The 12,557-nt window shown below is 44.4% G+C and overlaps 1 protein-coding gene across 4 annotated transcripts in view; it reads right to left on the bottom strand.

Moving 5' to 3' along the window:
- Positions 1-12,557, bottom strand: part of Sfmbt2 (Scm like with four mbt domains 2) — a 179,664-nt gene that overhangs the window by 4,840 nt on the left and 162,267 nt on the right. For all 4 annotated transcript variants that reach the window (XM_038333304.2, XM_038333306.2, XM_038333307.2 and 1 more), the window contains 3 exons: positions 12,224-12,390; positions 10,982-11,245; positions 9,734-9,862 (listed from right to left, as the gene is read on the bottom strand). In XM_038333304.2, coding sequence (XP_038189232.1) covers positions 9,734-9,862; positions 10,982-11,245; positions 12,224-12,390 — 560 coding nt within the window. The remainder of the gene's footprint in view (positions 1-9,733; positions 9,863-10,981; positions 11,246-12,223; positions 12,391-12,557) is intronic.

Genomic DNA, 12,557 nt, shown 5'->3' with positions numbered 1-12,557 from the left:
AAGATAAAACCATGTTAGAGAAGTAGGATATACTTGGTGGCTGTATTTGTCATGTCGAGCTTTGTCCGGGAGTTAAATGTGTAAAGAAGAGTTCATATGTTTTGAATTTGGGAACATATTATCACAGGTTACAATTAACCTTCAGACCACTGAATGTCTGTGTGAATAAAACGCACGCGCACACACCACACACACACGAGAGAGAGAGAGAGAGAGAGAGAGAGAGAGAGAGAGAGAGAGAGAGAGAGAGAGAGAGAGAGAGAGAGAGAGAGAGAGAAGGGGGGAGTATACAGGGATGGATATAGATGGAGTCAGAGGAAACCCTTGGGTCTTGGTCCTCATCCTCTACCATGTTTGAGACAGGGTAACTCTGCCAGGCTAGCTGGTCTGGAATTCTGTCTCTGTCCATCAGCTGCTCACAGGAGTGTGCTGGAATTACAAACACATGTTCACTATTGTCTCTGGTTTTTATGCAAGTTCTGAGGATACAAACTCAGGTCATCGGCATGCATAGCCAGTGCTTTACCCCTGAGCTGAGCCATCTCTCCGGCCCCAACAAAATCACTTTTGCTAAGACTATTTTAGCTCATCTCAAGTTCCTAAGCCTCTGCTGGTAGAGACGAGCAATGGAACAGGTAGGAGGTTCCAGAAGTTGCTTCCCAATCTCAGTATCCAGTTTTGGGACAGCAATTTCTTCCTTCGAGGCTAGGTCCTTTTATGCTAACCTGAGCACCATAAAATGAGGCTAGGTCCTTTTATGCTAACCTGAGCACCATAAAATGGCTAGATACTAAAAATTAAAAGTTTTCTTCCTACTTTGTAAGGTCTGTTATCACAGGTGATAAGACACAAAGATAGAAATGTCAACTATATAGTGTAATTTTCCAGAGGAAAATACATGCACACACTCACATGTGGGTATGTGTATATATATATATATATATATGTATATATATGTGTGTGTGTGTGTGTGTGTGTGTGTGTGTGTATATATAGACAGACGGACACATACAGAGTGAGAGATAGACACACACTGACACATGGGTTATATCTACTGGGCCACTTAAATTTTCCCATTGCCACGTACTTATAAAAATGGCCAGACAAGAACACTAGTGCCATATGTACCATGCCCTAAACCATTATTTATTGCTGATGAAATCATGAGATCACGCTGTATTCAAATAGAACCCAAGTCAGTGTCATATGGCAATCAAACATACCTAAAAAACATTTTTGGAAGAAAATGTTTTACTACAGAAGTAACCATCCAAAACTATTGACACTAAAGGATAGCTAGATGTACAATAAATATCAATATGGATACATACAAAATACGAAAATGTCAAGTCTACATGATGCCTTTGGAGGAACCCAATAGCAAGCAACAGGTCACTAAAGTGAACAAAATGCCTGAATTCAAAAGAATGGCCCCATGGAAGCCACATGGGATACAAGAGAATACAGACAGACAATTCAATGACATTAGGAGAACAGCTCCTACTAAAATGACTAATTCAGCCAAATGATGAAGATTAGGAAAACAAACAAACAAACAGAAATCCTGGAGCTAAAGAACCGAGTAAGTAAAACAGCAACACATACAGGTGGGAGCCTCGGCAACCAGGCAGGTAGAACTCCCAACCTGAAGAGAATTCTTTTGAGATAACACATTCAGACACAGAAGGAAAGAGGGCAAAGAAACAGCTGAGTCTTAGGAGAGGCCACTAAATGAACTAATATTCAACGGGGTGGGGGGGGACGGCGCACAGAAAATCTAATTGATGACATAATTGTCATAAACAACTGAAATCTTAAGAAAAATATGGACATTTAGGTTCGGGAGGCTCAAAAGACCACAAAATGTCACACTGTAGTCAAACTATGTACAAGAAAGACAGATTCTAAAACAGGAAGAAAAAAGTGCCAAGTTATGCATTGGGGAATCATTGTAAGATGACAACAGATTTCTCATAGACATCTTAGCCATCAGGAGGAAATGCCACATTACAGTCCCAAAAGAATGAATACCAGGCTGACCAGAGCTTTATAGCAAGGCCTGATCTCAATAAACAAACAAATAAAATCCGACTTCCAAGAACCAACATCTTACAGACACCTTCCAGAAGAAATGCATCATCACCAAATTGGGTTTCTAAAAACTGCATAAGGAATCCTACACCTAAAAGCAAATTCCATCATGAAAACACAGCCAATCCTCAGGACGAGAGGTATTCACACTCAGGACTGTTTTCTCCCTGTTCCACTGCATCTTGCTCTATCTACACAACAGGTGCCATATTATAGTGATATCCACCAAGTGGTGGCTAAATTCTCTATAGGAAGAAGGGCACAAAAACTCACTCCAAAGACCACTCTGTCAGCCTACGTCTCTGCCATCTTGCTTGCTATTACAAGCTGGCTTGTTCATGTAGATGCCATGGGATTGTGTGGCTGAGCATAACTGTAACTTGCTCTTCCGATTTCCCAAGGCAGGGCTCATATTCCAGCAGGAATAACTGAGGACTGATGAGATCGGAGGAGTGAGGTGATGCTAAGAGTCAGTGGTGACAAACTGAACTCAACCCTACATTTAAAAGGGAGTCAGTTCTGAGGCTGTTGGTGCAAAGTGCAGGAGAGTATATACTCCGCAGTGTGGATTTCAAGCTGGACCACCTGGAGCAGAAGCGACAGACATCACTCTTCAATCTCTCTCGCAAGAACCTGCTTGCCTGAATTCTACAGGGAAACTAACCTTTCATCTCTGGGATGCAGAATTGGATCTAACAGCTGAATGATGCTCTAGTTGTAGGCTAATTCATTAATGCTAACCAATATCATTGATTAGAGACCCTTCAATTTGCTTTTTAGCTCAGAAGAATAAATCTTAAAAATCGGACCCAAGACCTAAAGATGGGAAGTGCAGCTTGCTCATATAAGCATGTGGGACACAGGCATTTTCCTCCAGCATCGCTGCCAGGCAACATTCACAAAGCATCTGTACAAGGAGGTTACTCTAAACTGAAAGAGAATGACGAGTTCTTCTGTATCAGATTGGCTATAAAGACATCCACAGCATCCTCTCTTTTTAATTTTTAATTCTTTTGAGAATTTCATATGTGTGTACTGTATTTACATCATTTCTACTTCTCTCCTTCCCTGTTCCAGCTCCTCCTGTTAGCAATCCTCTCTAGACTTGGAAAAAATATCCTTTCCAGAAGTTCTTACCCACTGATGATGTACTACACTCCCCTATGTAGGCACAATGAAGGCATGTGACTGTCCCCCAAAATGGCTGACATTCTGAAGTATGAGACTATGGAGGAGAAACAGTGGATATTGGGAAAATATTTTAGGCAATGATAGGACATCTGTTGAGCGTTCTCATCTTTCTTACAAACGAAGCTCCCACTGTGTAGAATTTTAATAGAATATAAGTACTGAGTCATGTGTGCTGGAAACTGGGAGCTGAATACTGTTGTTTGGCTAAATAGACACACTGTCTTATTGCCTTTTAAATATGTATGCTTCTACCCATAGACAAATGCTACTCCCAGCTTTAATCGGAGAAGCCATTCTTTTCGGGAAAGAGTGATGAATGCAGAGACTCATGGCTGTTCAAGATGCTAAGAAGAAGCACAGATGAGTGCTCGTTCTCAAACAAGCATTTTAAACTATCCTTTCAATGGTCCAGGGAATGCTGTGGAGGAAGACAGGGGAAAGAACTCCAAAATTACCTTCTGGGCAAAGCACAGCCATTGCAACCATACATTCTCCGTAGCTGTGGATAGCTGCACTGGGGCCTGTATAAGAACTGGCCCCTCCACAGTCAGGAAGGGATGGAGGAAAGCCTCAGGGTGGCCCTACCTCTCACTGATGACCACAGCAGGCTCCTGTGGATAGCTCCAAACCAGTGGTCACACAGGTGGCCCTGAACATGGCTATACACCCAAAAGTCCTGAGTTTTGAATAGGGACTAAAACAGAGTGAGTCACTGATAGAGACAGGGGGAGGCAAGAGGAGGTGGGGGGGAGAAGAATCACAATATATTACAAGCAGGTGTGAAACTGTCCCAACAAAATTAATAAAAAGGAAGAAAGAATTATAGAATAAATTGGGCTTAGGGGCACTCTACATCTTTACTAAAGCAGATGTATATCCACAACACATTAAGTCAGCAATTTAAAACTGAGTGTTAACTGCGGCAATAAGAACATTCTATAAAGGGAGGCTCAAAATCAAAAGGTAGAAATAATGAGAAGATTGTACCTGCCTGGTACACGCCGCTGATCTTGCCTTGCTTTTTAGCTCTTTTTAACCTAGTAAGGTATGCAGGTACTAGAACTATCAAACACCTTACTTGCAGTTGTGTAGAATTCTGTCAGCAAACCATGAGGAGATATAACCAAATGCGTGGCACCTATGCGTACCTTCTTTAAATTATGTATTCGAACTACTGGCTGTGAGTGCCATAAAGGAAACCTTGTCTGGGGGTGGCTCATCAACAAACTGTTTACACAAACACGAGGACCAGAGTCCAGATACAGGGCATCGCTGAGAAAGCTAGGTGCAGCTGTGTGTGACTGTAATCTCAGCACTGGGAAGGAAGAGATGGTAAGATCTCTGGGCTGTGTTAGCCAGTCAGTCTGGTCACATCACAGAGTTCCAGATTTACTAAGAGAGCCTGTCTTAAAAAAAAAAATAGAATGGAGGGGCTGGAGAGATGGCTTAGTTCAAAGCACTTGCTGTTCTTGCTGAAGACTCACAATAGCTCTAAGTTCAGCTCCAAGGGATCTGATGTTCTCTTCTGGTTTCTGTGGGCATGTGCACTCAAACTTCACACACACACACACACACACACACACACACACACACACACACACACAGACAGACAGACAGACAAATAAATAAAAGTCATGAGATAAAAAAACAATTCAGAAACTGATTCTACAGTGACATTACATAGAAGATACTGGGCAGTCGGCCTAATTGTTCAAAGAAATACTATACTCTTTCCATTTACTCTGAACAAGGACAGGTCCCATAGCTCTCTGTGCAAAACAGTGGTAAAGGCCACCCTGGGGTCACAGCATTAAGGTGAATGGCAGATAACAGACGCCATGCAGCTTGGATGAGCCCACTTAAAATGATGTCAAGGACCTCGAAATGTCATTCTCTGACCTTTTCAGATCAGATGCCCCTCCTGTCCTGGTCCTAGACACCCTCCAAGGAGAACAAATGGGAAGGAATATTTCGCTCCCCTCTCCTACTCAGCCAGCAGCAGTGATGGAAGCCCCAAGTTTATAGGGGCTTTAACTTTGAAGTCATGAATTAGAGTGTGAGAAAGAGACCACACTGCCTGGTGTGGATGTCAAGGCCGGCAACCTGGAAAAGAAGCAGACTGAGGCCACAACTTGGAAACTCTCCACGAGCTGATTTACTCGAGTTCCACAGAAGTAGCCTGTGGACATCTGGGACTAAGCTCAACAAAAACCCCTGGACAAGAAAGTGTGTGGCAGGAAAGGGTTAAGGCTAAACAATCTGATTAATTAGCAATCTTTCACCTTCCTTTTTATCTGGAAAAAAAACAACCAAAAGTAAGCCTGATATCTAGAGGCGGAAAGTGCTTAAAATGCAGTCTGTCCATATTTGAGCCACCTGAGGGCCTATGATTGCTACTTCTGAGTTCTCAACTCATTTCTCTTTCTTTCTAAATGATGGAGAATACATAGACACCTGGGTGTCATGGTTTTGAGAAGACGATGCTACTCAGAATACAACCAGGCCTCTAACTCCCAGGCTGCCTGCTAAAACCAGCTAGATTTGGCAACTGAACCATCGGGCTGTCATGTTTGTGCAAAGACTAACCTGAGGCTAACCCTTATTTTGGATTCACTCCTGCTTTATAGAGTCCATTTAGTCAATGCTTGTTGCATCTCATAGTGGTGTCAGAAAGAGAAATGGGTAAACAGGAAAAAGCTGGGCAAAGGGGACACAGATACAACACTGTAAATCACAGAAGAGTGAGCGGGGAATTCCCGTTCCAAGAGGCTCAGAGTAACCTTTGGTTCGGTTTGAAAGAAGTTTGCTTTTTTTTCCCTTCATGAATTATGTAGGTTACACACCAGACTCACGGGTGGTGATGCTCCTGTATCATCGTAAAAGCTGACAGATCACTTGTTATATTAAATAGGTTCACTAATGGACTACTAACTTCAGGGAGATGGACTTGGATAAAATACACAACATGAAAATTAAGCCGACACACCATAATTACAGAACACCTTGAAGGAATAAGAACTGACACAAAAGTTACAAGGAAAACTGATACTTGCCTGAGTTCTGTAGGATGTGGCAGTTCTCTAATGAATATTTCTGGGTTGTGAGGGCATCTATCTAAAGGGTTCCTCCTAAATGCTAATGTGTTAAAGCTGATAAGCTCTAGGAATCTGACCTGATCCTGAGGACCATGATGGACGCACTGGATAGGTCACCAAGGGCTTGCCTTGGAACCTTGCTCCCGTCTTTGTTTTCTTTCCTATCGCCATTAAGCATACAATTCTGCTTCACCATGGTGCTCCATGCAGACACTGCCACGGGAGCTCAGGAGAGCAGACCCACATGACCACGGACTGAAAAAAGCTAAACTTTTCTCCTTTAAATTGGGAGGAAAATGGAAAAGAATGGGGGCCAATGGAAATGAAGAAGACGACTAAAGTTGTCAATTTTATAAGATAAACGACTCACTCGGGCAGTCTGCTTCTCTTGTGAGCAGACTGATTGGCCATGGATGAGCACATAGATCATATTCAGGGCTGTGTGTTTAAAAACACATTACAGATGCATGGACTTTCGCTGTATAATGTTCAGATTTGCAGCATGAAATTACAGAGAATAGATTTTACTAAGAGACTGCCACAACATTTCAGAAATAAAAGGTCCGTCTGCCGGTTAATGGGGACTGTGTAAAGCCTGCAATCGCTCGTGGTGATTAGAACCATCTCTGAATTCCTAACGTCTCTAGGCGTGAACGCACACAGCTATTCTCATTCTGTACGCTGTGATCTCCTGTGCAGGCTGGTGAGTAATCTGCAGGCACCTAGTTCATCTGACAGCTCAGAAAATGCTGGGGGGCCTCACCCAATCAGAGCACCATCATTTGCACAAAATGATGATAGAACAAATTAGTAAAAATAAGTCATTAGAAGTCTAATGGGCCAGAAAGGACTCAAGTGTCCACACACTTTAGACAGCCCAGCAGGCAACGCTTATTTTTTTTTAACAGTTGAAAATCCCTAATGTGAAATGCAAAATTAATTGGGAACAAGACTCATCCATTAAAGCCCACCTAACGTCTAAATCAAGGACGAAGCTTTTAGCTGATGGCAGAGGAGGTGGGTGGAGCAAGCCTTTGCCCACTCTGAATCTACCGTGGGGATGTGCCAATTGTTCCTTTCCTTGAAACATTCTGAGATATTGGGTGGGTAATCTAATAAAAAGTGTTGGAAACTGGATGGAGCCGTGGGATATAAAGGAGGACTTTAAAGGGAGCTTCGGCTACTCCCTCCCCACGAGCCAGCTTCCTACTGAAAATTTGCACAAGGTACCAACATGGGAGCCTGGTAACCATTCATGCTACAGATGGTCTTGAGTTCCCACCTAACTTAGAATCTAGAAAGTGAAAAAAAAATCTATCCTTTATTCTGCCATGTTTTAGACATTATAAGGCATGTAGCAGGTGTTTGGTCAGTGTATGTTGAATATACAACGGGCCAACATATACACAGTATTAAAACCTATATAGATAGAATTTGTCAAGTACTTGAATACAATGGGTTTCTGCTTGGTTTCTGCCAATGTTTGGCAGTATCACTATGACTAAGAACCAAATGGGGAAAATGCTGCCCCAGGCAGTACTAGACGCAGGTTTTCTAATATTGCCTTGTGTTTGTTTCTAAGATGGAAATACAGTTTTATCAATAAGCCCTGTATCAGTTAGGCTACTGTTGGACATGTCCTCGGTCTTGTCTGTTTGTTGCAATGAAGGAAACAGGTCATTGCCCTTGTTCTTTAGACGTCTCTTTGTCTGCCTCCCTGTCTGTACCCAGAGCAGAAGAGCTGTGAACGCTAGAAAGCCAAGAGCTGGACCTTCTCTATGGCTCCTGTTCGTGCCTTCCACATGACCTTTTCTGGAGTCTGCAGAAGTTTCCAGAATGAAGGAGATGAATCACTTTGTCTCATAGATATTCCAGGCAGGAGAACCTGGATACCAAGAACTACTCGTGGGAGTGGGAGGGGAGGATGAGGATGTTCACTAATTTGCTTTTTATAACATATTAGATAGAAAATTCCCCATGTGTCTGGAAAACCAGACCTTTTTTTCCCTGACAATGTTTAAATTTTATCTTCCCTAATTATTGGCTTGTTAATCTAAAAAAAAAAACCAGACTAGATAGGCATACCTTTAATCAGCTATATGGAAAACAGTATTTACATAATACTTAAAAGACATATTTACTCTGTAAGGCTGTACTGGTTAGATTTTTGTTTTGTTTTGCTTTTGTCAATTTAACATAATCTAATGTCATTTGGGAAGAGGGAGCCTCGGTTGAGAAAATGTCACCATCAGGCTGACCTGAAGGCAATTCTTTGGAGCATTTTCTTGATTAATTATTAACAGAGGAGTGTCCAGCCCACTAGCAGGTAGCCCTGGGTAGTATAAGAAAGTTCCCTGAGCTAAACATGATAGACAAACCAGCAAGCAAGTCTCATCAAGTCTCTGCTTTGGTTCCCACCTCCAGCTCCTTTCCCGACAACCCTTCGTGAAATACCTTACGCTGTAAGATGAAATAAACTCTTTCGGCTCCAGGTTGCTTTTTGGTCAGTGTTTTATCATAGCAACTGCATGGCAGAAGCTGGCACCAGAGAGTGGGCTATAGCTGTGGATGAGGGTGGAGCCTAGGGTTCCCTCCTCACCTGGTACCAGGGAGTGGACTACAGCTGTGGATGAGGGTGGAGCCTAGGGTTCCCTCCTCACCTGGCACCAGAAGTGGGCTACAGCTGTGGATGAGGGTGGAGCCTAGGGTTCCCTCCCCACCTGGCAGTACTACATATGTCTGGGTCAGAAAACCCTCATCCATGTGAGACAATTAAGAACCAAAAACCAGATTCTCATGCCGAGCACCACGGATGCTCAGCATCACAGATGAGCCCACTTAGGGGCATCAACTGTGCATGCAGATGAAGGGCACCTGAGACGTTCCTCCTATCTGATAAGTCATGAAGAAACCAGGTAAGATAGGTAATTCCTTTAGGATCTAGTCTCTGGGCTGGGAAGACAGCTCAGTCAGTACAGTGGTTGCATAGTGAGTATAAAGACCTGATTCCCAGAATTCACTTTTGCAAAACTAGGTATCCTGGTACATGCTTGCAATCCCAGCACTTGAGGGGCAGAGACAAGTGGATCTCTGAGGCTCCCTGACCAGTCAGCCTAGACCACTAAGTGAGTTCCAGGCCAGTGAGTGAACTTGTCTCAAAAAGGTGACATCGTTTGGGGAATGACACCCTGTGGTGTTCTCTGGGCTTCACAGTAATATGCACATACATGTACACACACAAGTGCATGTAAGTGCACGCACATGAGCACACATACACTTCTGTACAAACATACAGACACAGAGAGACGAGACCTGGGGTCCAGGAAACATAGTGACGACACAGTAAGCCACTATACCTGCTCCTGAAAGATCTTGGCCAAGGGCGCGCAGTCCGTCAGCTTAATGAATCGTACCACATCTGTGACGGTCCACTCCAGAGGATTGCTCTCCAGGATCAGTCTTTCCTCCTCCTCTTGCTTTGTTTCCTGCAGGGAATGGGGCAGGGGACTGTCACTGCACACTGCAGGGCCAACTACATCTTTCTAATACCCTGTATGCCTCAGCCACACTGTGGGACCAGATCTCCTACTTCTCTTGGTCTCCAGAGACACACAGACAGTCCCAGAGCTCAGCTTCTATGGAGTTTCTATCTCTGGTGATGTCGCTACCTGCAACGGCCTAGGTGTCTTCAAAGGTTCAAAAATATAACAACAAAAGGTACAGCAGAGTTGGGAGGCACAGGCAAAATGCTTGCCATGGAAGCATAAGGACTTAAATTCAATACCCAGACCACACATTCAAACAAACAAACAAACAGACAAACTGGTGGTGCTGGGAAGTGGGGACAGGTGGATTCTGAGACTTGCTGGCCAACCATCCTAAGCTACTAAGCTCTAGGGATGAAATACTGTTTCAAAAAATAAGAAAATAAAATAAAAGACGAAACAGAGTGAAGAGGGGATGGCTCCTAAGAAAAGACATCTGAGGTTGACCCCTGACCTCCAAGTGTGCCTATGAACATGAACATGCACACCTGTCCCACCCTATGGCATAGCGACTGTCAATCTTGAACACCTAGTTCAGAAAACGCAGGGCCTGGCTACTAATGAAGCATCACCGATTACAATACAGAGAGAAACTGAGGAGTACAGCCAGACCCATGCAATACACCGTTTGCCTTTGTTAAGATGGTGCCTAGGACCTTTGCAGCTGTCCACGGACCACCTACAGGGTTGGGGGGGAGTCAAGTATGCTGATTTAATGTATTAAGCTGTTAGAGAGGCGTCCCATGGAGGAGGGACTGATGCAGGATTCAAGGGTGGATATGGGAGATGTAGAGATGGCAACCTCTCCATCCACATGACTGGAAGGTCTGGAGGGTTAAAGCTGCAGAGAAATTAAAGCCACTATCCCAGCAACATCTTGCTGGTGCTTCCTCACCCTCTACCAAGAGGTAAAAATCATCCTTTCGTTCTCAGACTTGGGAATTTTGACAGAGCAGTTACAGTAATTTCTGACATCTTAGCGTTTTTCTTGAGCCACACCCTGAACCCTACTCCATGTTCTTAAAGATGAGCCACGGACCCTCCATTCTCTGAGCTTACCTCTGGCTCCTCGGGCCTAATAGGAGGTCTCTTGTCTCCTTCATCAGCAGGCGTAACGGTTGGCACTGGGCGGACCCTTCGTGCCCGCTCCACCGGAGGCCGCTTCAAAGCTTCTGAACTGTTCCGCAGGGTCACAGCCCTCCGGGGCCGGGCAGAGGGCACCTCTGCTGAGGAGGTGTCTGTCTGGTCATCTCGGACCTCGGAACCAGTTTCCTCACTCGCGGTGTCGTCCTCCAGGGCGTCTGCATCCTCCTCCTCGGTTTCCTGAGAGGGAGGGACGTGCTTAGTGGGGGTGGGTTGACAGGAGCTCTCCCCGACAGTCACACTGCCAGGCCCTCATGCCACTTGGCTTTCTTGCCAGAATGGAGCTCTGGGCAAAGTTTGTCCCTGGAGGCCTTAAAAGAGACCCTTGAAGAATTTCCTGACACAGCCTTTTTCAGACTAGTAGATGAACATGTGTGAATGGCTCTCAGTACATAAAGGGGCTGAAGGAGAGTGTCTTGTTACACACTGAGACCATCTCTCAAAAAACAAACAAACAAAAACAACAACAACAAAAAAACAAGGACTGATAAAGTGCTTGTCATGCAAACACAAGGACCTCAGTTTGATCCCCAGAAGTCGTGTGGAAAACCTGGGCCTTGAACGGATGGAGGCAGGTGGATCCCTGGGACTTGCTGGCCAAAAACAAACAAACAAACAAACATTGATGGGTTCCAGATAAAAGCAAGAAACCCTACCTCAAAAACAACAACACAGAAAACAGAACAAAAATCTCAGGTGAACTTTGTCCTGAGGAATGATGACAGATTGACCTCTCATCCTCCCATGTTTGTGTACACACACACACACACACACACACACACACACACACACACACACACACACACATACACACACTTACTTTATGGCCAGCTACACAGGGACACCCTATCTCAAAACTGCAAGGGTTAGGTTGTAGTTCGATGACAGAGTGCTTGCCTAGCCTTCAAACGTCGTTGGGCTTGATCTCTTCCAACCCCCAAACAACCAAACAGGGTAGGCAAAAGTGTTTGCTGCAGAAACCTGATAACCTGCCTTTGGTCCCGGGATCCCACAGGGAGAGGAGAAAATCGACTCCCAAAAGTTGTTTTGTAACGTCCACAGGTACACCACAGCATGCTTAAGCCTGCATTCTCATTCTTCCCCCCCCCCCCCCCCCCCCCCCCCGCCCATGCTGGAAGTCCTTTAAAGACAGCGTACCTCCCCTGAGCCCGCTGGGAAGTCCACAGCAGAAGATCTCCGTCTCTTCTGCACAAAGATAGATTTCCGTCGTTTCCTTCTCCTGGACGGTTTCGGATGTCCACTTTCAATGCTGCTTTCCCCAATTGGGGGTTTAATGATCTTCTTTCTTTTTCCATAGTAATAGGCTATAGGAAGGAAATTTTACTGAGTACAACCAATGATCGGTTCATTGTAAAGCCATAGCCTACTGGGAGATCCCCGCCCTCTATAGTCCCAATTCTAGCCAATGGCTGTTTTTTTTTTCGTTTTGGTTTTGTTTTTCCTTCCCACCGTAGTTAAGTTTCCAGTGACA

This window comes from Arvicola amphibius, chromosome 6 (assembly GCF_903992535.2).
Source record: "Arvicola amphibius chromosome 6, mArvAmp1.2, whole genome shotgun sequence".
NCBI lineage: Eukaryota > Metazoa > Chordata > Mammalia > Rodentia > Cricetidae > Arvicola > Arvicola amphibius.
Note: the sequence above shows the minus strand (reverse complement) of the source record. Positions and strands in the feature narration are given on the sequence as shown.